Genomic DNA, 27206 nt, shown 5'->3' with positions numbered 1-27206 from the left:
GTACATATTCATGTCTGTTACGTGACGATGTTTGTGTGAGATTATGAATTGCATATTATGTCCTTCAAAATTAATTGACATTGTCATCGTCTATCGGGAAGTTGCGAACGAAACGCGTAAAAAATCAAACGCAATAACAGGCACAATGCATATACATACTATATATCGAGAGGTTTTTAATTGTCTCTGAAAAATGGTTTGTCGAAACATAACTTCATATACCGTTGAATTCGTAAAAAAATAAGCTTTTATTTGGTGATAAAAAAATTTCAAAATTTCGAAAAAATTTATTAAGTGGTTGGGGTATTTAAAAAAATTAAAATATCAAAAAAATTTTTTTGTTACTGTTTTGTAGTACTTCTAAAGCTCTTCAACTTTTATTTTAACAATTCTTTTCTATTTTGTTAAGTTCCGGAGATATTCGCTCCAAAACAGAAAATCAGATTTTTTTCTAAGGGATTTCACCCTCTAAAAGTACGTATACTTATAAAAAAATATGTGTTCCTTACTTTTGTCTAGAAAACAACATATTAAAAGCTCATTAAGATCGGAGAAGGACACTTTCAAGTCTTTCTTTGTAAGAATATTACTAAACTAAAAAAAATATTATCAATAAGATATACATGATAAGAGTATTTAATAGAATCAAGCAGAATTTCTGGTAAATATAACAAAACTTGAGATTTTATAATTAGAACATCTAATAGAATTTATTATGCAATACTTATTCTTACAAGATTTCTGATTTCTCTATTTTTGAACAGACATAATGTTGAATCTATCGGATTTCTAATTAATGCAACAAAACCTTTTTTCAGTGTAAAATTAGTAATACAACTTATTAATACCTATTTGCCTAGGTGTGATAAAAGCGTTAATTACAAATAAACTATTTTAACCTCTACTAACCTTTTGTAATCTCTAAATGTCGCTATTTTTTTAATTCAACATTTTTAATTCAAAACCAATTAAGCGGGAGTTAACTTAATGGCAACATAGAAAATATACATTTACAAAATTTAAATTAAAATTATCTTAACTAGGTCAAATCTAATTTCACCATAGTTTCTAAATTTTTCGAGAAATTTGCTTAGATGTGTTAAAGTGTATCACCCAGTATATTGAAGATATGCTATGCATTAGAATGCATCAGCTATGCTAAAATGCTATCAGCTTTAAATAATTAATGAATTAAATCAATGAATTGTTAAAAAACTGATGCATTCGCTTTGAATACTGCATGACTAGTTTAACTTGGTTATCATTTTTCTTTATCATTTCCGGCTAATTACTCGCGTATAAATGTATGTTATACACAATTTAAAAATAAGTAAAATCCAAAATTTAATTTGGTTGAATTACAAAGCATCTGTTTTACTCCTTTCCTTTATATTTTTCTCATATTTAGACTTACATTGTAATATTATAATTAAATATTGAAAAACATTATGCATTGCAAATAATTCTAATTATTATAGTTATGTAAATAATTATGTAAATATATTGTATTGCATATTATATATAAAGGTTTAAAAATACAAGTAGAGCATATCCAATTCTGAAGAAATTTAGTCTATATTCTGCATTTCCAAATCCTTCTTTAAGGATACAAACAAACTAGCAAAATTTAAGTTGTGTTACATATTATAATACACATTTCTACATTTATATCGTAAAGCGAAGTAAATGCATATTATTGCATGTATTATTTGCACTTTTGGCTTTAACATTTATATCGTAGAGCGAAGCAAATGCATGTTATTCGCACTTTCGACTTTATACTGCACGAGAGAGATTTCCGTCATTTCCTGTATTAAAGCATAAATAATTCCATCACACTTATACTGGAATGGCACAAACATTGACTATAGAATTCATATTTAAGCAGTAGTAAAGAAAGTTGTCATAGCCATTTGAAGTGAAAGTTGTCATGACCATTTGAAATCAATAACGTTTATTCTAATTTCATATACGACTCTCTACCCTTATCATAAAAGTAATAGCAGTTCCAAGTGTTTCAATACTTTATATCTTACTTCGCATTTCTTGGTTTATATTGTTCATATTGTTCTTTTAAAAAAATAATAAATATGATGACAATTGATCCAGCTAAATCGATTCCTGCATTTTACGCAGGACAAAGTATATTTTTGACCGGTGCAACAGGATTTTTGGGTAAAGTGTTTATCGAAAAGGTATTGCGATCATGTCCAGATGTTCGTGAAATATTTCTCTTGATACGTCCAGCAAAAGGACTAGATGTTAATCAAAGATTCGAGAAAATGTTAAACTTACCAGTAAGTTAAATAGAGAAGAAAAACTTTTTATAACGTTTCTGCAAGATTTTAACAATCCTGATGTGTTATATACAAAACTGACAAAAAGAATTTTTTATAGATACTATTGTAACATCATTACTAAAGAAAGTTACTTTTTAAATAAGAATTGTGTAATTAATATATATGTCAAAAATTATAAAATAAATATAAATATAATGTTGTTACAAATGTCATTAAACATTTTATTTCTTGGTTATACATTTAATACAAATTTTATAAAAAACTTTTATTATAAGAAAATTATTTTATAAAAAAATAATGTTTTATTATTTTAGTTATTTGACAAATTGCGTGAAGAGCGACCTTCGAGTTTCAAAAAAGTAATTCCAATTTCTGGTAATGTTAGCGAAAAGATGTTAGGTTTATCGGATGAGGATAAGCAAATGTTAATTGATAGAGTGACTATAATAATTCATGGAGCAGCGAGTGTAAAATTTAATGACAGCTTAAAATATGCCATACTTAACAACATTAGATCAACGAGAGACATCTGTATTTTAGCTCAAAACATGAAAAACATTGTAGTAAGTTAGAAAAAGTAACTGCGATTGTGTTTTATAATAACACATTTTGTCACATAGTATCTTCTATAATTTTACGCAATGATTCGTATTTTTATTATAAATTATCTTTAAAAATGCATATCATCAATATGTACTTTTCGAGCTTAAAAGTATTTAAAATACAGTAATCTTAAAAGAAAAAGTATAGTATTAAAATGTCGTAACATTTGAAAATCAATAATATCAATTTAAATATCCATTTTTATAACAACTTTTTCATTTACTAAAAATTCCAAAGAAATAAAATCTTTAAATTAATATTCTTATCTTTTAAAGGCGTTAGTGTATGTTAGTACAGCATTTACAAATGTAAATAAACCATTCGTAGAAGAAAAAGTATACTCACCTATCGTTAATTGGAAGAAAATGATAGATATGGCCGAATCATTAGATGAGCATACTTTAAATGTTTTTATGGCTAAGTAAGTTAAGAGCACAAGTCGTTCTTATAAATTTTATATAGACGTTTTATATAATCTAAGGTAGTTTTTCTGGAAATTATTTTTTAATATAAATCCTTGTCTTTAATAATACTGTCTGACACACATTTTACAACCAAAACACTAAATAGATGAGATAGATTGAATCTTTATCTAACTTTTTATTGCTATAAACTAATCCATGAAATGAGTGGAATTGATTTATCACATTACATTTTGAGCCATTTAGTCTCAAAAGTATTAAAAACCGCCGTATGTATCAAACATTTTTTGCATTTATAAATCCAATTTAAAAAAAAGTAACATAATTAATGCCTTAAAAGTTTTTAAATTATTTGACAGTGTAATTCTTAATTTTGTGTGTATTTATTTAATTTTGTGCAGATTTTTGGATTATGCACCCAATACGTATATTTTTTCGAAAAACCTAGCAGAGAGTACAATACAAGAATATTCTTTCTCCTTGCCTTGCGCGATTGTAAGACCTTCTATAGGTATGTACTTAGATTTACTATCAATTATTAGAAATAAATTAATGTATATGAAATAGTTTTAATGTACTGTGGGTTAGGTATGTTCAATATTTTTACATTTCTTGTTTTATTTAATATCATTGTAAGAATTCATAAATCTTATTCATATCATTAGTGATAATTATCAAAAGTAATTAAAATCTTAAACGTAAACTAGGAATTTTGTTGTAAATTTAAATAATCCTTACAATCTCAGATAGCAAAATATCTCCAAAATTCCTGCAGAAGTGATAAATACTCAGGAGAAAATAATCCATGTTTGTCTATATAGAAAAAGATATAGTTATACATGGTTTTATATGGTATTATGTATGATTATATATGCAGGAACAAGTATATTCTGAGAATGTTTTCAGAATATCATAATCGTACATGACTAATGTTCTTGGAACATTTGATATATGCACTATGATATACTGAGGATATGCTAAGCAAGTTCCTATCAGCGCCCTCAATTGCTTCTACAAATGTACTGAGAATATCCTGTAGTATATACTCATGATATCATACGGAATCTTTTTAGTATTTTTTAGTATATTGATATATTACGTACACGCATGCAAGCCTCACGCGCGCGCATGTTATATATATTCATCTCTCTCTAGATCTAGTAAATTACTTTACTTCCTTCTACAAGAATCACATATATGTGAGTTACACTTTATAGCTATAGTGTTTCTCGCTCTTTTTCCTGGCCACTGCATTAGACTAAGGATCAAGGGTTAAAATTTTTTTTTCTCAATTCTCTTTATTTTTATATTTTCTCAACCTTTTGGTGTAAATTTTCTTACGAGAAGGAGAAGCGCCGCGCCCTTGCCTAGCAGCGATCTCGCGAACTACTCGCGGCTGCTGCAGAATAATGATATATATATATATATATATATATATATATATATACATATACAATTTTATCAAAGCATATGTAAAACTTTTAGTTTTGTATATGTTTAAATATGGTATCTATTTCTGATCATAAAAAATTGTATTAGATACTTTATTTCATTTTTTATAGTCAGAAATGGTCAGATAATTGTAATATGAAAACATTATGTTATAATACTTTTTCCCCTTTTTTCTTTATTTTGATTAACTGTTTCAAAAAATATAAGAAAATGTTTAATACATGTGCAATTTTATGCATATGACACACATTATAGTATTGTATAGTATTGCAGAATAAATAGTAATTATTTGAAATATACTATAATTAAGATATTAAAATACATTTTACGAAATTCATACATTGTTTTTAAAAATGTGCAGAACTTTACATGCGTATTTGCTTTCATATTATGTTTTTGTGTATAGTTTTCCATAATTTGTAATTTAATTTCGATATGCATATGTGATTAATTTTTTTATTAAGAACTGATAATCACAAATTATGGAATATTATACAAAATATTACAATCATAATTTAAAAGTAAAGGCCATTTGTGTATAACAAAGTACAAGGTTATTCAAAATTATTTCAAATAACTGTATTTTTAAATTTAACAAATACGAAGTGATTATAGTGACATCAACCAAACGATCACCCAAATATCATCCGATCAATTCATTCGATTTTAAATAACTAATATATTTTAAATTTAACAACAGAGTGATTAGTGATTACATCAACCAAAAGATAAATTTTGCAAGTTTTGTCTCTCACATCTTATAAATGTTTTTATATAAGATAAAAGACAAAACTTGCAAAGTTTAGCTTTTGATTGAAGTTTCATTAATTACTCTGTATTTGTTAAATTTTAAAATAGTTATTTAAAATCGAATGAATTATTTTGAATAACCTTTTTCTGAATAATATGGCTGCAATCTTGCAACAATATTTCACAACGTTTATACAATATTGAAATCTTGCGTTGAAATGTTGCCACAATGTTGTTGCAATCTTTCTGTGCTGTATAGCTATATATATATATATATATATATATATATATATATATCTATATCTAGATGATTATCTTTTTATTTGTTAGCCGTTAAAATATGTTGCCGTTGCCCGACTCTCACCGCGAAGAAATAAATGTGAATTAGAGAATCCTTTTGTTTTTTTATTTTTGTTATTTTTTTATTTGGGTAGGATATTTTTTCAAGTCTTACTTTTATTGCATTTTTTATTTTTTTAAAACAATTTTTATTTGATTTCAACTTATTATAGAATTTATAAGCGTTCCTTCATATGAAATTTCTTGAAGCAAGGCTTAAAAAAGACAAAAAAACAAAAAGAACTCTCTAATTTACAGTTACCTTCTCAGGTTAAGAATCTGGCAACGGTAACATATTTTGACGGTTAAAGAATGTGAAAATAAAAAGATAATTATCTATACAGGATGTTTCAAAACATGTAGATTAACGTTCGTAATAAGGTAGAAGGGATCGAGATGAACATAAAAGTTCAATATCTTGGATTAGGTTAGGTCTTGGGTTAAGTCCACCAATAATCAAGGTATTAATTTTTCAAATTATGCGTATAAGAGCGCGCCGAGGGAAGAGCTCAATCCGTTCGAGCCATAACACGGAAGAAAAAATCTATCGTGAATGTATGATAAGCTTTCATTAATTTACTGTTCACAATTATGATAAAAGTTAATTAGATTATTTGCATATTTCATACGTTAATACCTCAATTATTGGTGGACCTAACCAAAGACCTAACCTAAGACGATATTGAACTTTTATGTTCATCTCAATCCTTTCTACCTTTTTACGAGCGTTGACCCACATGTTTTGGGACACCCTGTATATATATATTTTTTTATGTATATATAGGTGTATGCAAAGATGTGAGCATGATAAAATACTAGATATAAGCACTTACTTATGACTTCTCCATTATTTGGCGATAAACGTTTTTCTCGCATTTCTTGAAAGAAACCGCCATTATTTGTATTAATTATGTATTATTCTTGCATAAAATAACAAACTTATATATTTTTAAAGTATTTTAAAGAAATATTACAAAAAAAAGCGAAAAGGTCGAGAATATTTTGGTTATATACGGTTTTCCCATCTTTTGACCGTCATATTAAATCGGCCATGTTAAATTTTTGAAAAATCGCAATAAGATTTGAAAGAACAGATATCTATTCTGCGAGTTATCTCTATTGCAATGATTCTGCAGGACATTTTCGTATCCAAAATGTGGAATTTTTAGAAAAAAATGTCGAAAAATATTGCTCTTCTTGAAAAAATAAGCCATAACTTTTTTTACTCACTTTCTACGTCAATTCTGACACAGGTATTTGAAAGAGAAGATTTCAGATTATCGAAAACGCTGAGTTTTTTTTCTACGACGTCTATATAAAAAGTTTGAGCGTTGATCGTGAAGAAAAAATAGTGGACATTTGGTTCTAAATGGGTTAAAATATTAATTATTAACAAAGTTATTGTAAAAATGTATATGGGTGATATTGCCACATTTTCTTCTATTATTAAAAAATTATTAAAATTTAATAATAACCTAATAACAATAATTTAATTTGCACGTGTTTCAAATTTTAGTTACGTCATCAATAAGGGAACCATTTCCAGGATGGATAGATAACTATTATGGTCCAATAGGCCTTTACATTGGTGGCGGAAAAGGAGTAATACGAGTAGGTTACTTAGACAGGAGTTGTCATAACAACATTGTACCAGTAGACATTGTCATTAAAGCTATGCTCGTTGTATGCTGGAAACTTGGATTGACCACGTATGATTAGTATATATGTTACAATTATGAGTTTTTAACTCTAGAAGACAAAACTGAATTGCCTATTTTCAAAGATAAAAGCGTGGTAAAACGCCCAAACTTCTCGGATGTCTCAATCCTTTCTATAGTATTAGCAGTAAATTGATAATTAAGTAGTTAATTTTTTTTTGTTTTTTAATGAAGAAAACGATGATGTAATAAATATAATTTTTTTTATTAGGGAAATATTGAAATATCCATCTAAAGCAAATGATATACAAAAAATAAACGTAATTTGAAATTTGTTTAGAGTGATAATGCACCCCGCATTTGTCTTCTAGAATTAACTTATTAAAATGTATTAAAATATAATTAAATTAGAGGAAGCTTTTTTTATTAAAACTACATCAATTTATGTTTATAACAAGATCGTATGCATTTTATTCAATATTTTATTAAGGTTTCTGACTCCTTACCGCAGCCATACAAAATTTGTGACATTAAGGGGACTTATCGGCCTCGAAAAAAGAAATAAAAAAAATTTTTAATAATTTTTTTTTAAGAGAACAAAGAAATCTTTTTGAAACTTTTAACTATACTGTTATATTATTTCGAAATAAATGTAAAAATTTGCCAGTAATGAATAGTAAAAATGTGTATTTATTAATTAACAACAACTGGCAATGTTGATATTAGAAAATTACGACGACGTTTCGGCCCTTTGGTTTGGGCCCTTTTCAAGTTAATGCTAAAAAACAATGGATTTACAGTAAACAATATAAGTTTCCGAACACACGTTACATAAAAAACGGAGATAAACTAATTTTTTTTTTTTTAAGAGCAATATCTGATTAGTTAAAGAAGAAAGTTTATCGTCTACACACCAAGGACATCTTGGAAATATGAAAATTTTAATGAATAAACATATTAGTAGAGCTAGATAAATTAAAGTTCGATTTAATTAAGTTAACTATGCTAAATAAACAAATCCGTAAAAGGTCAAAAAAGACAAAAAATAATAATGAAGCTTACGTGTCATTAATGATGAAAGACGATAATGTCCACGATATAGCGCATTAAATAAGAGTGCACTACGTCAGAGATTATCAGAAATATAAAATATAAGTCAATAGTGAAGAAGCTAGACTAGCTATCATATTAGAGCTACATAAGATCACTCTTTGAAAGTAGAATATGGACTGATGGCTTCAGAGAGTTTTGAGCGGGAGAAGGTTGACTAGAAGAACAATTTTTTAGGGATCGTATAGATTAAATATAAATTAACTTGATTTAAAGTTTGGCTAACACGTTCGCTTAAACCTTTAATGTAATGGATAGAAAAATGTTTTCGTATATATCGAAGTTGTTGACATTCTCATTTTTATTGTTATAATTAATGTTATTTAGTTGCTTTAATCTTTTGTTAATTTGTCTATTAATTACATCTGGTGGAAAACAGTTATTGTGTAAAATGCTTTTGATAATATTAATGTTAGATAGATGAAAACGTTCGTCTGATAATAAGGTAGCCCGGTCGACCAAACTTGTAATTTAATTTATTTTGTACTTATGGGGATGACTGGAGAAATAGTTCACGTAGCCACTCGAAAAGGATTTCCTGTACTAATTAGTAAGTGGATTATTTCCCTCACTAATAACTGTGGTGTCTAAAAACGAAATAGAATTTTTTTTTTATTTTGTTGGTGAATTTGAGACGTGGATGAACTATTAAAAATGTTGAGAATGTCATCAACTTTGGATTTAGGTACTACTGCAAAAATGTCGTCAACATATCTGTAAAAAATAGGTATTTTAAAATCTAATGCGTTCAAGCAGTGGGTGTCAAGATCATCCATTACAATATTAGATATGATCGGAGAAAGCGGAGAATCCATGGGGCTACCAAAAATCTGTTCGTATATCTGCCCATTAAAACAAAAACTTGTTGAGTTCAAGACTAATTCAATTGCAAACAGGAACTGTGATAAATTAAATTTTGTGTACTGCGATATATCACTCCATCTGTTCTCTATTCTTTTATAAACTAATTCTTTGGGGATGTTAGTAAGAAGTGCAGTAACATCTATTGAGATGAGGAGCTAATCTTCGCTGATTTTTTCTTTTCTAATAGTCCTTGCAAACAACCAACTTGATGTAGGAACTAGGTCTATGAATCGATTTCTACAAGATTTTGTGTAAAAAACAAGCTATGTTATAAAGAGGACTACCTAATGTGGAGACGATAATCACGTAGTAACTACGTGAACTATCCAGTCACCCCCATAAGTACAAAATAAATTCAATTACGAGTTTGGTCGACCGGGCTATCTTATTATCAGACGTTTTCACCTATCTAACATTAATATTATCAAAAGCATTTTACACAATAACTGTTTTCCACCAGATATAATTAATAGACAAATTAACGAAAGATTAAAACAAATAAATAACATTAATTATAACAATAAAAATGAGAATCTCAACAACTTCGATATACGGAAACATTTTTCTATCCCTTACATTAAAGGTTTAAGCAAACGTGTTAGCCAAACTTTAAATCAAGTTAATTTAGATTTAATCTATACGATCCCTAAAAAATTGTTCTTCTAGTCAACCTTCTCCCGTTCAAAACTCTCTGAAGCTATCAGTCCATATTCTACTTTCAAAGAGTGATCTTATATAGCTTTAATATGATAGCTAGTCTAGCTTCTTCACTATTGACTTATATTTTATATTTCTGATAATCTCTGACGTAGTGCACTCTTATTTAATGCGCTATATCTTGGACATTATCGTTTTTCATTATCAATGACATGTAAGCCTTATTATTATTTTTTGTCTTTTTCGACCTTTTATGGATTCATTTATTTAGCATAGTTAACTTAATTAAATTGGACTTTAATTTTTCTAGCTCTACTAATATGTTTATTCAGTAAAATTTTCATATTTCCAAGATGTCCTTGGTGTGTAGACGATAAACTTTCTTATTTAATTAACCAGATATTGTTTAAAAAAAAAATTTAGTTTATCTCCGTTTTTCGTGTAACGTATGTTCGAAATTCATATTATTTAAATAAAGTAAAGTCTCTTTACGTCACCCGACGTTATATTATTTACTATAAATCCATCATTTTTTAGCATTAACTTGAAAAGGGCCCAAAGGGCCGAAATGTCGTCGTAATTTTGTAATATCATCATTGCCAGTCAATCGTTGCTGTCAATTAATAAGTACACATTTGTTATATTATTTAATTACAAAAAAACTTTTTAAATTGATTTATGTAATTTATTATATAAATATGTTTTTGCAAAAAAAGTGCTAAAAATCATTGGCGGAATGGATTCCGGTAAAATAAATCGCCTGAAAAAAAATAAAAATAAAAATAAAAAAATAATTAATCTATAGGAAAAAGGCTCCAATATAGATTAGAATGGGGAATTTTGACCGAAAAATCACAAAAATGGCGGAAGGTTTAAAAAAAAGAACCTCGATTTCGTAAGAAAAAGGTGTTAAAAAATCAAGAAATTGTTAACCAATCGTTATGATTTTAGTCTATACTGGAGCCACAGATATGTACTACAACAAATTAAAAAATCAAAACATCCGTCGAGTAGTTTTTTAAATATTTTTTCCGCCGTGCGAAAAAATTCAGTTTCGAGAAAATCGCGTTAAAGTTTTGAAATACAAATTTTATGTAAAAAAATTACTTACGTTTAATTAATTATATCTGGTTTATACAAAATTCCTTTTTCCTCCTCGTATTGTTCCTCTTGCTTAAAATCGATTTTTTGAAAATTCGAAACCGATAAATCCCCATAAGTAAGAAACGTTGACAACGCCATTTTTGCGTCCGTGCTATGTCGTAATTATTTGCTGTATTCTTCTGTTGCTGTAACTTGTGTCGTGTTTATAAATTCCTCAAAATACAGCGAATTGTAACTATTATACACATAAAAGAAAAATTTTCCTTTTTTTATAGCAGGGAAAAATCGACCTTGCATCATATTTATTTGACGATTATGTATTGACTATTATAAAAAAAGGATATCATTCGCCATATTTTAACCAATATATTAAAGTGATTTTATACGTTATTTTATTCAAATTTATTTTTATTTGCAAATGGCACGGACCCAAAAAGTAGGTTGTCAACATGTCATTTCTCACTTCTAATGTCATAAATTTAATGGCTACGGCGATGGACCAGGAGCATTAAATCTGAATAGTGGAACTTATTGGCTGCATTCAGCAGAAAAATAGCTTTACAACTTTGTAAATTCTTCGATACGATTAATGCTTGTCTTTTTTATTTTATTACATTTGAAACATTTTTTATTAAAAATGGTGCCATATTCTCACCATCTTTCTTATTTTGAGATTAAAGACAATCACTTCGCAATTACTCCGCTATACTCAAAGACTTCCAAACAACTCCGACATTATTATTCCAAATTTTAGTGCTTTACTCATATTTAATTTTTCTTGACAAAGGTTGCGGAGTATTACAGACGTGTTTTCTAACACGTTTTTCTAAACAATACTTAACATTTGCTGTTGCGAATTGATATTGATAGACACTTAATGTACTTAACGTAACTTACACGAGATACACTTGATAAGGGCCAGAAATCGCCTGGCCAAAAAATTGTGTTTTTCTTTAATTATATCAATAAATATTTTCCAGATTAGTTATTACCCAAGAGTTTTTATTATCATTCTTTGATTGCTAGCAACTGAACAATTTTCCACTTAAATTTTATATCTAATTTTTCTCAGTTTTTTTTCCCTATGCGAATTTATTTGGACGAGAAAGATTTTGCCTCAGAGTGTATGCGTGAGCACGCGTGTATGTGTATATGTCCGTATGGCCAATTACACAGGCACACAAAAAAAGTGGTTGGTCCGTCGGATCAAACTAGTCAATCCTTATGTATTTTGACCTGCTGAATCCAAATCCACGATCAAAATTGTTGAATTGGTTCATTTTTTCCTAACCTCAAAAAAATACAAGGTCAGAATTGCTGAATTTGTTAATTTTTTCCTAAAATTTTAACCTAAAAAAACACCTTGTGAAAGCAGTTTGGGTCACAAATGTATAATCCGGAGCGTGCAGACTTGCGTAACCACATTACCTGGGGAAAATTCAATACAGATAACAAGTCTGAGAACGAATAGCGTGAATGAATAGCGTAGAAAATTTACTCCCCTTTTCTATTATATCTAACTCTTTTATTTTCAAAGATTCTGTGCAATAGCTTTCTCTTATGTTTCTTTCCTTTCACAGAGACATCTCGTTTGAGCGTCCAGCAGAAATCAGCCATCATGTTTACATCCCACTTGCCTTGATATCGATGCTCCATCTCCTTGATGTCCTAATGAAATTTTTCTGCCTGTTTTTTACTGTAATCACCTAGATTTTCTAGGAAGTAGTCGATATGAAAATCCAAGAAATGCAACTTAAGATTCATTAAGCAACCTAGTTTTCTATAGTTCTCTATCATTTTCGCCACCCTTTTTCTGTAATCTTGACTTTTGTGATTTCCTAGAAAATTTTCTGTAACACCTTTGAAACTCAGCCAGCTTTTTCGTTTTTATTCATTTTGGTGACAAAATTGTCGTCTCTCAACATTTTACGTATTTGAGGTCCATCGAAAATTTCTTCCCGCAATTTCGCATCAGAGAGGTTAGAAAATTTTTCTTGTAAATACTAGTAGCATTCACCTTTTTTCTTCAAAGCTTTTACCCATTGTTTTATGAATCCTAATTTGATATAAAAAGGTGGAAGAAGAACTTTTGAAGGCTCAAATAACGGTTTATTTATGATGTTTTTAGATCCAGGTTGCAGAGATGTTCTTGTCGGCCATTCTTTTCTTATGTTATGGTTCGTACGATTTCTACTATCCCATTCACATAGAAAGCATGAATTTTTTGTGTAACCTGATTGTTTACTCAATAATATGGTGAGAATTTTCAGATCCCCACAAATTTGCCATTTATGTTCTGTGTATTTAATTTTTTCAAGAACTGTTTTCAGGTTTGTGTACTCTTCTTTTATCACTACTGAGTGCGGTATAGGAATGAAGGCATATACATTAGTATTATGCACTGCTTTCAAGTTTCTCTTAGAAGAATCGATGAATAGTCTCCAGTCATCAGACTTGTAACATCCAGGTTTCAGTTTGTTCATTAATCCAATAACATTGTGACAATAGACTAATCAATGTTTTTCTGTTCTTCATCTGCAGAGAAATATTGCCGATATTTTCTTTCTCTGTCATGATAATAGGAAGTTTTTACATTTTTCACCTTCCTAGCATTGTGTTTCAATTAGTACGCCAGAAACTCTGCTCCATCCTTGGGCAAACCCAAATCTCGAACGAGATCGTTCAACTTCTCTTGTGTTATTTTTCCTGGCTTTTTTGAAATATTATACAAAACATAGTCACCATCAGTTGATTTACTTTCACTCTCAATCTCGCTTTCAGTATTACTCTCAGATTCTTCCAAACATCCATCAATTTCCATTCGATTGAGTTCAGAAGTAATACTTGTATCTATGACTTTATCGTTTGTTTCGTCGGATGCTGATACATATATAGATTTCGTTAAACTCGAAACATTGGCGTAGCATAATGCTGACTTATTTTTGTGTTGTTTATTCTATTCAGACTTGTCATACAGAAATAGCAATCTTCTCTGATCATCGATTTCTTCCATATAGCAGGTACTCTTATTCTTAGTTTTGTCTTGTTCTTTTCATAACTTGGCAACATTTTATAACAAGAACTACATATTTTCTTGGGGACCCAATCGGATTCTTGATTCGCGATACAGAAGGAATTTTTGTAGAGATCTTTGTTTTTGTCATTAATGTTTCTACGGTTTTGTGGTATCTCATATCGGAGGTTAAAAAAAAATAAGCCAATTCTGACCTTGGATTTGAATTCTGCGGGTCAAAATACATAAGGATCATAGACTAGTCTGGTCCGCCGGACAAACATAAAAAAAAATTTTTTTTTTTGAAGTTAGGAAAAAATGAGCCAATTAAGCAATTCTGACCTTGGATTTGGATTCAGTGGGTCAAAATACATAAAAATTGACTAGTCCGGATTGCCGGATCAACATTTAAAAAAAAATTTTTTTTGAGGTTATGAAATACGAGCTAACTTTGCAATTCTGACCTTGGATTCGGATTCAGCGGGTCGAAATACACAAGGATTGACTGTCTGGTCCGCCGGACCAACCACTTCTTTTTGTGTGCCTGTGTTATATATGATAATATAAAATTGCATAAGTCCATTTTCTTTCATGTGGTTAATTTATTTAAAAGCAAATATTTGTCTTCTTTTTATACAAATCTTATAAAATTTTGTTTACGTAACAATCAGTTACTTATAGATTAATTAATGTATAATTATAATTATTAATACTATATTATAGGTTTACTAAAGGTTCTAATTTATTTGTTTTAAATTGTGTAAATGAGAAACGTACAACACATGAATATGACATAGACATGTGTGTAAGATTGAGTGATGAGATACCTCTGGAAGGGACTGTCTGGAATCAAAGAATAATATACACTACTAATTTTACTTTATTTTATATATTAACGATGTTATTACATGTTCCGCCAGCTATATTAATAGATTGGGTTTTAAGGTGCTCTGGACGTCGACCTATGTAAGTCTTAAATTAAATGTTTAACTAATTTAACTAATTTAGAAAATGCAAGTTTTTCCTTCATGTATTTGATTCAATTAACAAAATTTAATTTATTTAAGGGGATGCTGGAGACATCTGTTTTACCGATTGAACGTTATTATTTGTAACTAGGCCTATTTTTTTACTGATTTCATAGAATTAAAAATCCTTCTCTAGAATTAAAGTATAGACAATAACAAATTGTACCTACCTATAATATTATGTAAAAAACAAAAGAAGTTAAAAAATTATATTTTTGTGCAGTTGCCTCGTATCTTCCCAGTGAACACAGTAATATAGCAGCAATGTAACAGCAATGTAACCGAATATAACAGGTTACGTTACTCTGAAATTACACGTAACTTACATGTAAGTTACAATTTCCGACTCAGCAATATAACATGTTATAATTACATGTTATCTAACCGTTACACAACAGTTACAAAGAAAAACAAAATAAAATAAAAATGTCATTTTTTAAAAATTATTTTTATTGACAGCACATACTACATTTAGAATAAATTTTTATTAATTAATTAAATTTAAATTATGTAATTTTTTATTTTATTTTTACTTGTCGCTGCTAGGTTTGAACCCGGGACCTTAGGATGACGAACTTTGTACTCTACCTGCTACGCCAATTTGACTCATCGATATGGGTACTTGTTATTGTCTACATATACTTATATGTTATAAACTGACGCAACTATATTATTTTTTATAAAAGTAATTAAATTTTGCAAAACATTAAAAATAAATAGCATTAATTTATTTACTTATTAATTTCATTGTTAAATTTATCTTTTTCTATAACCTTAATAATTTGATAGAAATTGCGATCTATTTAGCACTAATCTTTGAAGCGTTCAAATGATTAATTAGATGATTAACTATATAGATTGTAATTCTAAGAAAAATTGAATAGTATACATTTATTATTCTGTTTTTGTTCAGCACATAATGAATTTCGATTTTGTGCATTTTTTTGTGCGCAGTAATTGTAGACAAACTGTTATTTTTGAAAACATTATCTTTATAATAATTTTTTTTATTTTCAAATAGATCTATCATTCAGGATGTTGTAATGTTGTCTGATTTCTGAGTCAACTACGACGCATCGTTTCGTAATAACATTGATACGAACGTGTTATGTTACGATTATACAATTTTTGTTGAATAACTGCTGTAACGCAAAAACGATGTATAACAGCTATATCACTTGCGTATAACAAATATTACGTAACAGGTTATTTCCATGTCATATAGCACCTACATATCACAAGAATAACAATGTTAAATTACATGTAACTTCCATGTTATATTGCCACTATAAAATGTGTTCACTGGGTTTCATCTGTAACACATAAGTTTTAAAGACTCTGTACGTACAAATAACTAGTACGCACTAATCTTATTACATGAAAGAATAATAAAATGCTTGCAGAAATGAGCTAGAAGCTTTGGTGTAAGAAAAAAGCCTCAGAGAAAATTTCGTATATATGTGTGAGTGAAGAATCGGTCCGAGGCGGTCCGAGGATAGAAACAGAGCACTAGTTTAATTCACAGATTAATATTAATATATGTACTTTAATTCTGGAAAAGAATTTCTAAATCTATAAAAGAAATATATACGAAATCTCATTAATGATGTACACGAATGACTCTACATTATCGACCTCGAACAAGTTTGAGAAGCAGTCCGGCATCCCCTTAAACGTTTATTAAGATATATAGCAAACAAAAATAATGACATTTACCGAATCTACGAATGGCATTGTATGTTTGTTTGTGTTATAATACATTGCTAAGTGAATTACGTCTGTTGTCTTTTTAAACCACTGATTTATAAAAATAATAGGAAAAACTTGCAAAAAATAATAACTTTAACAATTTAAAAAAGAGAATATTTAATAAATGCTTGTTAAAATCAAAACTATTAACTTGCACATCAATTTAATTATGATGTAAGAGGCACGGTAATGTAAACTATGCCACGCACAGCTAGGCGTTTCTTATGTGAGACGCCATTTTGAAAGACCTTTAGATTATTAAATCTTAATAAAGGCTAAATCGATCAAGTAATAGTATCGCTCTATCGATAGATTAAGTTTAATTTGCGTAAGAAAAGGACTTTTATTCATCTTGTACGGGTTCTGTAAAATATTGCGATGCAAAGTCTGATTTAGTAAATTTTTATTTAAAAAACGTCTATAACTCGGCGAAATATAGAAACGTAAAACTTTTTATGTAAACTTTTTTTCCATCAAGCAAGTTGGCGGAAAAGTGAAAATTTAGTCTTATGAGTAATCCTTAGCTGAGATTAGTCAGACGCGAGCACGTACGCATATAATGTTTCGGATTTTTTAAAGTTGCTGACATCAACTGTCTTTGATAATCATTTTATCTTTGAAAACCGATTGTTTCAATTTATTGGGAAGATTTATTTAACAGAGTTGCCTTTGGCGTTAATAGTAACTTTAAAACATTCTCTTCAAAATTTGAAAAGGAAATTTTAAAAGAAGAATTTCTTTCTGTACCTTGAGCATAGCTTTGCCTTTCAGATTCTTGTTTTTAATCTATTAAGAACCGGCATGTTTTTGGTCGACTTATTAATTTAAGGGAGTTTCTTTGCTCAGGCCCGGCACAAGTGCTATAGAGGATCAAGTAAAAAGAAATACTCAAATAATCATTTTGTTGCCTTCTTTATTTGCTGTATATGAACTAAAGTGAATAATAGTGAATAATAGAGAAAAAATTCGCCTATAAACTACTATTTTTATTACTAAAATAATTTCTTTAAAATTGAGAATAAGCATTTTTTGCTATTATACCACGCTTAGATAATTAAATACAACAATTTGAAATGCATGTTATATCACTAGCACACATTTACCACGCTTATGTGCTGTATCGTTCAATTTTGTAAACTTTTTTTATTCTGTCAATTATTTCACTCAAAGTGCATCGTTTCAAAAATTTAACAGTATTTTTCTGGACAGCTAAGATATATTGTTGTAAAGTTTCACTAAAATCTGTTGATTACTTCTACGTCTAATACGACAATAAAAAAATGGAAAAATTATGAAAATTGATTAATTCCCATAAGAGTCAATTGTAAATAAAATATTTTATATCTAAATAATTAGTTAGTTTAGCTTTCTGAAATTTTTACAGTCAATTTATATCACTAACTTTAAACTTCTCTACAAAGTTTTATGAAAATATGTTCATTCTGATTTAGCAGCGGAACTCCCTTAAGAACTATAACTTTTTTGTCAATGTCATGGCAAAAAAATGAAAAAAATGGTAAAAAATATGGAATTAAAGGGGAATATACATGTAAAAGTCAAATTAACAGTTTTAAAGAAACAGACCAAAACGCATGCACGTGTTGAGCCTCTCCGTCCTTTTTTTCTCATGCCTTTTATTGCTTTCTTCTTTTTCTTCTTCGAGAATACAGACAAACTAATGTATTTGCCAGAAATTGCTGATTAGCGATAAATAGCCATAGTTTTTGTAAAGTAAGAACTTTTTATTACAAAATTTTTGAACGTGTTTTTCTCCAAATTACTTTTTCAAAATCTACAATCGCGATGTCTTAAAAACTACTAAATTGATTGCAATAAAATTTCGTATGTTTTTAGATAAATAAGTATTTTATTGGTGAATATAACCAATTTGCAACAAAAAATGTTGAAATAATTAATTTTGCAGTAGAAAAACAAAAATGTAAAAAATTGTTATTTCTTGTGCCACCAAAATTAACTTTGGACTTAAAATTTTTATTTAACATTTATCGGTAAACTATTGGCCTACTTTTCAAGAATCTTTTTGATTTCCATGTTTCGAATAAAAATTGACGACTGTAGCACGGTTGCAATTTGAGTCCTAGCCAAAAATAGTGTCTGACACCTCGGCGAATATATTAGTATATTTAAATGATTATATGTATATTAAGAAAACTTTTTTTAGTTTTTTCTAATGTGTGATAAAATTATGTTAAAATCTCAAAACAATTGCATTATTAATTTTTAAGAAAAAAATTCTCAAAAATAGCTTAAAAATTCTCGTTCAACATGTATACCCCCCCCCCCCTTTAATTTTGAACAATTGTTTATTTGACATTTTTTAATTTTATTATTGGGTAGCCTTTACAGAAATGTAATATTCAGCAATATGAACAGTAATTGAAACTAAACCATAATTTTTTTTTAATGCGCAGCCATGATTCAAAATAATTTTCTTTAATTATAAAAAACATTTATTCTTTCTTACATAAATTTTTATTTTCTCTATCTATTAAACTCTTTGTTCTACATATTTAGAAAAAAATTCCCATATAACTTTTATATACACTGAGAGAAAAATATATGATATTTACGACTATAATTGCATAGTAAAATAATTATAGTTAGAAATATCATTTTTATAGTAATTATTACTGTAATATTGGTAATAATAACTATATATTTATGGTAAATGCTTATAATGGTCATTTTATGCTACAACTAGTGTATACATTTTTATAAAAGTGTATAAAAATTTTAATTTTAATTTATAGCAACCATATCATAAGTTACATAAACTAATATTATGGTTATGAGAACTATAATATAATTTAAATCAACTATAAATTTATGGTCCACTGGCACCTCAACTATATTTTATAGTTATTCAACAATATAAATTAAAGTTATTATTACCAATATTATAGTAATAATTACTATAAAAATAACATTTCTAACTTTATAATTATTTTACTATGCAATTATAGTCGTAAATATTATATATTTTTCTCTCAGTGTAATAGCACATATGAAGATAATTGTTTTTTGAAACAATTGTTTTACAACATTTTATAAATTTTAAATCTACAGATTCAATAATATAGTTGAATACGTATGTATATCGTTATGTTCAAATTTTATTTTAATGAATATGTTATTTAGGGCAATACGATTGGTACGACTATTATATGTTGTCAATTGTGTTACATATTACTTTTCGTCTAATAATTGGGAATACAGCAATATAAATAAATCGTTCTTGACATCCTTAATACCACCTGAAGAACAAAAAATGTTTTCTTTCGATTATTCCGCTTATGATATAAAAAAATATTTCAAGTAAGCATATTATATCTTTTATTTTTAACTTTTTGTTGACACACATTTTTTTCGATCAATTTTGACAAATTGGGCTCACACCGAGAACAATTTTTAACAACTGCCATTTTCATATAAAGCATTCAATCGTTATAATAAAAATTGTAGGTCAATTTAATCAAGTTTTCTTAAATGTATTGCAATAATTTTTTTAATAAAATCTTATTATAGTTTCTGTAAAAAAATTTTTGTTTATTATATGTCAAAAAAAAAAAAGATATTTAAAAAATTGTAATTTTTATAGATTTTAATGTTAGAAACTAAAAATCTGCAGAGTTGTTTAAATATAATATTTTAAGAAAAAAATAATTTTTAGTGGACTCTGAAAAAAAAAAAACTTATTTTGCATATGAAAAGTAGATTGTTACGATAAATAAAAACCAAAAATTTTTTAATAAAAGCTTTATTTTTGGACAAAAAAAATGTAAAACATTTATAAATAAAATTGGAATAGTTTAGGACTTTATTACGTACGCGTGAAAAGCGTCAATGTTGTCTTAGCTGTCGTCAGAAGCAGGTTATGCATGTGAATTACCCAATGTGTTAAAGACGTCAGCTGATCGACTAAACTAAATATTTCACATAAATTAATTTATGTAAAATAAATAAACAAAATTTAAAAGAAATTGCAAATATTATAAGGTTATTACACTTACTATCAATACTAACAAAATAGTCGAAAACGCAAGGTTTTTTAGTTTAGTCGAAACTGACGTGTGACACATATAGTTCACACCCATAACCTCCCTCTGACGACAGGTAAGACCACACTGACGCTTGCCACGCGTACGTAATAGTCCTAAATTGTAGTTAATTCTCCAATCTAGTACTAAATGGTGCCACTTGTTCAATATTCTAAAAATTGGAAAACGTACAGAGCGTTAAAGTTATTGTACGCGTAGCTTACACCCAGAGTGTCAACAAAGGATTAATAATGTCTTTATTACAAAAATAGTTTAAGGCTTTTAAATGTTTATAAATATGGTTAAAAATATTTCATGATTTGAAGGAACTCTATAATTGGTGGCAAAAAGTTTCTTCTTCATGAAGACTTAAACCAATTAGATGAAGCTAGAGTACGTCGACAAAGGTACAAGTATTATTGTATTATAAGATACATAAGAATAGACGGTGACATTATATGTAGATATAGACTCTAGTCATATCTTTGCATTAGATAACAATTATTATTTATTACTTATTCCTGTAATTATTGGTTCCCATTATTAGTGTCATTATAGTGTCTAACACTAACAAGAAGAAATAATTAAATAATTTCATAAGTAATATTTAAGGTCATTTTATTATTACAATTTATTAAAATAAATTTGCAGCAATTATAATATGCTCATGCATGTATGAATATATCATAATATACTTATGCATTATACAAATACATTTGTTACAAAGCATTTTTACTTTTCAAATCAAAACTTTTCCAGGATGCACTTTAACATTTATTATACATATTTTAATTTTTTTTTAAATTTAAGTGTATATATATATGTATATTACGTTGTTAGTGTTAAAATAATTGCGGTTTTTCTGAAATTCAAAATTTACGCGGTTATTCTGAAGTAAATTTTTATCCGACTATATTCAAATAGTACATCATTTTGAAATTTGTTTTATTAATTTACGTTTAACCTCTTGTTTCACTTGTTTACAAGATTATGTTTCTTACCGAAATAAAACCGGAAAGAAGCAAATTTGTACAATTTTGTTATATAAATTCAAATTGAGACAGTGTAACTGTTGTAAAACTCGATCTTTTATATGATTTATTTAGGCCTGGTCTACAATAACTGGGGTAAGAATAGAGTAAGAAATAAGAGTAAGGTAATTTCCTTCTGCGCTGTGATTGACCGAGCATTAAGAAAAGCAGGAGTAGGAGTAAGACGAAATGAAATCATTTATTTCGTCTACACCCTTACGCCAGCTTTCTTACACTGGATTAACTCTTTTACGCCGAGTCTTACTTCTTACTCCATGCTTACTCCAGCTATTGTAGAACATGCCTTGTATATTTACTCTCTAAATTTCTTAGAGTAAAAATACTGCCATTCCAATTTTTCGAGTGATTTTTCACTCAATTTCGAGTGATTTTTCACTCTTTAAGAGTGAAAATATTGTCACTCCAATTTTTTTCACTCTTAAAGAGTAAAAAATCACTTGAAATTGAGTGAAAAATCACTCGAAAAATTGGAGTGGCAGTATTTTCACTCTAAGAAATTTAGAGAATAGATGCAACTAAAACTTGATTTATACATTAGATTCAACTAAAAAAGAAAGGCAACAACCAATCGTGTTTGAGAACTTTACAACTGTTTCACCGCTACATCCTCTCCTAAACGCAGCCAATGAAGTGTTTGGTGAGAATATCATTAGTGAGCCTATAACTGTAACTCAACACTGGTTTCAAAAATTTTTCAACGAAGATGAAAATCGAAGACGTGAACGCATTATTCTGCAATTGATAATAATGAGTTAAAAGCTATTATTGGAGCAGATCGAAAGCGTCTCGAGACCTTGAAAATAATTTACTATTTAAATATAGTCGAACAAAGTCTATTTCATGGCACTGATCGTGTAACTTTTTTCCAACGATGGAAAGCGAAAAGTGAAAAATTTTACCTTAAAACATATATGTATGTATATACCTGGAAGGAAAATGAAGAATCGAGCTTGTATCCAAGTTAAGTGTGACGAGAAATATGTTTTAATAAAAGAGAAAAGTAGGTTTTCACTTTATTCCGCAATGAGAGCAACCGCAAGTTAAATAGCATTATTATTGTAGGAGGTTAGGAGTTATAATATAAGAAATATCTCGATGGCATCGATATTGATCGCAAAAAATACTGAAAATGTATTAGTCATATAAACGTTTTAAACTGTTTCCATTCAGTTTTTAATAATACTAAAATGACGGAACATATCATGGAACAAGATGCTTCAAATAATCACAAGACTGAATTTATACAAATTACTGCTAAAATTTATATAAATTTGTGTTTATTCCACGAAGGAAAAAGTGCAAGTGATATAAACATAAAAAATTTATTCGACAAAATATTCAAAGTTAATACACTTTAAGCATCAGTAATATATCTTAAATGTTATTTGTTATTGTACTTATAAAAAAAATTTAAAGTAAAGTCTATTATTATTTATAAATACAGTTTATTATTATTTATCATAGTATGTACATTAATTATCATCTTTTCGATTATTGTCTATTGTATCTCAATTAAAAATTACATTTCAATTTTCAAACGTGCGGTGAGCGTGACGTTACTTGCGTTTGCACATTGCGAGCAAGGCTTATATATAATCTACCTTTTTCTCTCGCACCCAACTTGGACACAAATCTTTTCTACGGGAAGCATAAGCTGTTCACCTTCCAGGTATGTGTTCTAAGGCCGGTATTCATAGTCGGATCTTATATTTAAGATCATCTTAAGTACTGTTTTAAGATGCCATTAGCCAATCACAGAGCCGTATTAGCATCTTAAGACATTGCTTGAGACGATCTTTAAATAAGATCCGACTATGAATATCAGTCTAAGAATTTCACATGAAATTACACGGTTGATGCCCAGAATAACCGCATGTATTTTGAACTTCCAAAAACCGCAATTATTTTTGCACCAACTTAATATAAATATAAATATAAACATTATATATATATAAATCTCTGGGTTGAGTAAATTTGGTTACGTCAAAACTACAATCGAATCAAATTAGATAAATTTAGTCTGTTCAATAAGTTGATATAAGAGTTTCAACTAATAAATTTGTATAGTATGACATAAGTATAAATAAAAAAAAAAAAAAATAAAACATTTTTGATTATATTAATTAACAAATTAGAATTAATATAATTTCCTGTTTAATATAATATAAACAATCTCTTATCTATAATTAAGATTTACATAATATTACATAATTAATTAAATTTATTTTTAGAGTACATCTGTTCTCTACAGTGATGGAAAATATCATCTTTTTTGGTATGTTATGGATAATATACAAGTGGATCTTTTTGTAGATATAAAATTATTTACTCACCAATATTGTATAAGGAACTGAAATTTATGATAATCAAACACATATACAATGCATATCTTTTTTAGTCAAGGGTATTTTTCTCCTTAAATTTATTATGTATTTTCAATGTAATAAAAATATTTTATTGTTTATATTGTTAAATATCATGTGTATATATTTAATACATAATATACAAAGTGTAAATAAGGTGCAAAAGTGAAATAATCAATGTATGCATGTATTTTTCCATTGTATACGAAATGAAACTTGCAGTCACGTGCATCTTGTAACAAGTATCTACATCACTGCACTGTTACAAATACCAAAGTTGTTTTTTTATGCGCGCATTACTTTTACCGTTACTTTTTCTAAAATGTAAATCGTTACATATTATTCATTTTAATCCTTTTATATCTTCGGCTTTTCTAGAAGAGATGCCTTTATATGATGGAAATAATTTTGTGGGTTTCTGGAGGTGTTAATTTTAAGTCACCTATCAAAAGTAAAATTTAAAATAGTGGTTATGAAATAACGATATATTTAAAATTATGTAATGCGCATATGTACAGGGTGCGGCACCAAAATCTGGACAAAATTTTATTTGAATTTCCTACCGTTCTGTACCATTTGTAGTGGTCACGATTGGCATCCAAATAGCTTGACGCATGTACTAAACAGTCATAATCTCGAAACAGTCGCAATGTTGAAATCAAGTGCGAAGTGTAACCAAAGAGCCGCGATTATCGAAAGTGTTCGCGCTGGGCGCTCAGCGATAGAAATCATTCGGTTTTTCGGGTACCTGAGATCGACTGTGTATGATGTCGTCGCGAAGTATAATGAGTCGGAGAAGTCCAACAAAGGTTTTGCAACACCATTTGGTTCAAAATTGGTTGTCGGACAACGTCGACATGTTTTGGTCCAAATTCTAGCTTCCCAACAGCCCATATTTAAATCCTTTGGACCCAGATAGCCACAAATGTATGTATGAGCACATATTGTTCTTATGTTACTAATAAAGATGTTAGCATTTTGCTACGCATTTACGTCGTCCCTTGTGTTGTTCCCAGCAAACACAGAACATAGCAGCAACATTGCGGCAATGTTATAACATTGTAGCAACATCACAGCAATATTACAACATGTTCTGTGTTTGCTGGGTTATTTGCTAGCATTCGACACTGATCTTAAGTAATGCTAGCATAATGTTTGAAATGTGCAAAGAATTTTATTTCCGACGATCGAATGCTAGCAAACAACAGCACAATGGACGACATAAATGCGTAGCAAGATGCTAATATCTTTATTATATCATACTGGCTATCTGAAGACTTCTATGTTTGGAGCATGGTTGAAAGGGTCACCAACAAGATCAGACATCCAAACGTCGCATTGAGAGCGGCAACCACTATTGAAGCGGCATTCGCCGATATGGACCGCGACACATTAAAACCTGCGAATGCTTCAGACCGAGAATGTCCACAAAACATAAAATAAACTTAGTAAAAATATACTTAGTACATACATTGTACATACATTTATGTATATTACATATTCCAGGTATATACTTTCTTAATGTAATGTATATATGTAATGTATTGGATGTGAAATGTATGTGCAAATGAAACCGAATTAATGTATGTACATAGAAGATTCAAAGTATATACATATGTATATAATATGTATATTGTATGTATGTATATTCCGTATATACATTATTATATGTAATATGTATATATTATATATATACATTGTACACACATTAGATAGTATGTACATTATATATATATATATATTCTATGTATATACTTGATGCAATATACATACAAAGAACGTTAAATGTATATGCAAATAAAACCGGATGTGTACCTAAATATATCCCATAAAACAATTTGATATACAATGTATATATTATGTATATACATGCATAATAGGTAATACATGCATAATATTATATATATGTCCATAGTATATATATATATATATATATATAACATGTACATAGAATATACATGATACAAATTTGTGGGGGATTGTGTATTGCGTGCGGTACCGTATTCGAGGCACGGTAGCTAATAAAAATGAGATTTGAGGTCTGATTTCGGAGTTGCTAGTGACCTCCGCAAGTGACTTACATGCAAGAGAGAATCACTTGACTTCGGAGAAAGGGCTAAGTTGCATCGCCCAGCGGTAATTGCAAGAATTACTCCTTACGCGTGGGCGTGCAAGTTCACGTTATAGAGGAAAAATATCATAATAATGCATATACATAAAATGTCCGATGTTATGTGGGTGAAGGCGGTCATTCAAGCAGGGAGAGGATGTATTGAGTGTTCTTATTTATGACCTTACAAACAATTTAGTAAAAAAAATTTGTAAACTTTTCTGTTTTTGCAATAAAAATTATGTTTGAAAAAATCTTTAATTCTCTGTCTTTCTCTTTCTCTCTCTCTCTCTCTTTCTCTCTTTCTGAATGTATGTATGTACATATTGGGTGTTTACTTTCTCTCTCTTTCTCTCTCACTTTTGACTATTCTGCGACTCTTTAGCTTTGAAATTATTATTATTAATTAAGAGAAATAAAAAGAAAGAAAGACATATAAAATACATACATATTTATCATATATATGTGTACATATACATTCTTATGTGTATACATATACTTACAGTATATACATATGTAACATATATAAACATTATTAAACAATGTTATTTTTTTCTCTCTCTCTCTCTCTCTC

General features: G+C 28.5%; 1 protein-coding gene and 1 long non-coding RNA gene across 3 annotated transcripts; one reads left to right on the top strand and one right to left on the bottom strand.

Moving 5' to 3' along the window:
• The first annotated feature begins 1868 nt into the window (after window positions 1-1868).
• LOC105837962 (fatty acyl-CoA reductase 1) lies at window positions 1869-24633 on the top strand. 2 transcript variants are annotated; one of them, XM_036287824.1, is made up of 10 exons: window positions 1870-1996; window positions 2137-2297; window positions 2615-2863; window positions 3179-3324; window positions 3727-3836; window positions 7383-7575; window positions 14996-15238; window positions 20209-20385; window positions 21434-21514; window positions 24391-24633. In XM_036287824.1, exons 2-10 carry the CDS (start codon window positions 2283-2285, stop codon window positions 24470-24472), a joined length of 1296 nt encoding a protein of 431 aa, XP_036143717.1. In that variant the 5' UTR covers window positions 1870-1996; window positions 2137-2282; the 3' UTR covers window positions 24473-24633. The 2 variants fall into 2 exon arrangements, with proteins under 2 accessions (XP_036143716.1, XP_036143717.1); XM_036287823.1 differs by having other exon boundaries at window positions 1869-2297.
• On the bottom strand, window positions 24549-26191 carry LOC118645910. Its single transcript, XR_004963550.1, has 2 exons — window positions 25086-26191; window positions 24549-24964 (listed from the first exon to the last, which is right to left on the bottom strand). It is a non-coding gene; the product is annotated as an uncharacterized LOC118645910 (long non-coding RNA).
• Between the last annotated feature and the right edge of the window lie 1015 nt (window positions 26192-27206).

This window comes from Monomorium pharaonis, chromosome 6 (assembly GCF_013373865.1).
Source record: "Monomorium pharaonis isolate MP-MQ-018 chromosome 6, ASM1337386v2, whole genome shotgun sequence".
Taxonomy (NCBI): Eukaryota; Metazoa; Arthropoda; class Insecta; order Hymenoptera; family Formicidae; genus Monomorium; species Monomorium pharaonis.
Note: the sequence above shows the minus strand (reverse complement) of the source record. Positions and strands in the feature narration are given on the sequence as shown.

What these genes read in the sequence shown, in the direction of transcription:
- LOC105837962 (XM_036287823.1), top strand. Translation starts at nt 2,091, where the DNA reads ATGATGACAATTGATCCAGCTAAATCGATTCCTGCATTTTACGCAGGA. An exon ending in GATTGTAAGACCTTCTATAG is followed by an intron (nt 3,837 to 7,382) that starts GTATGTACTTAG and finishes TTCAAATTTTAG; the next exon opens with TTACGTCATCAATAAGGGAA. An exon ending in TGCTCTGGACGTCGACCTAT is followed by an intron (nt 15,239 to 20,208) that starts GTAAGTCTTAAA and finishes TATGTTATTTAG; the next exon opens with GGCAATACGATTGGTACGAC.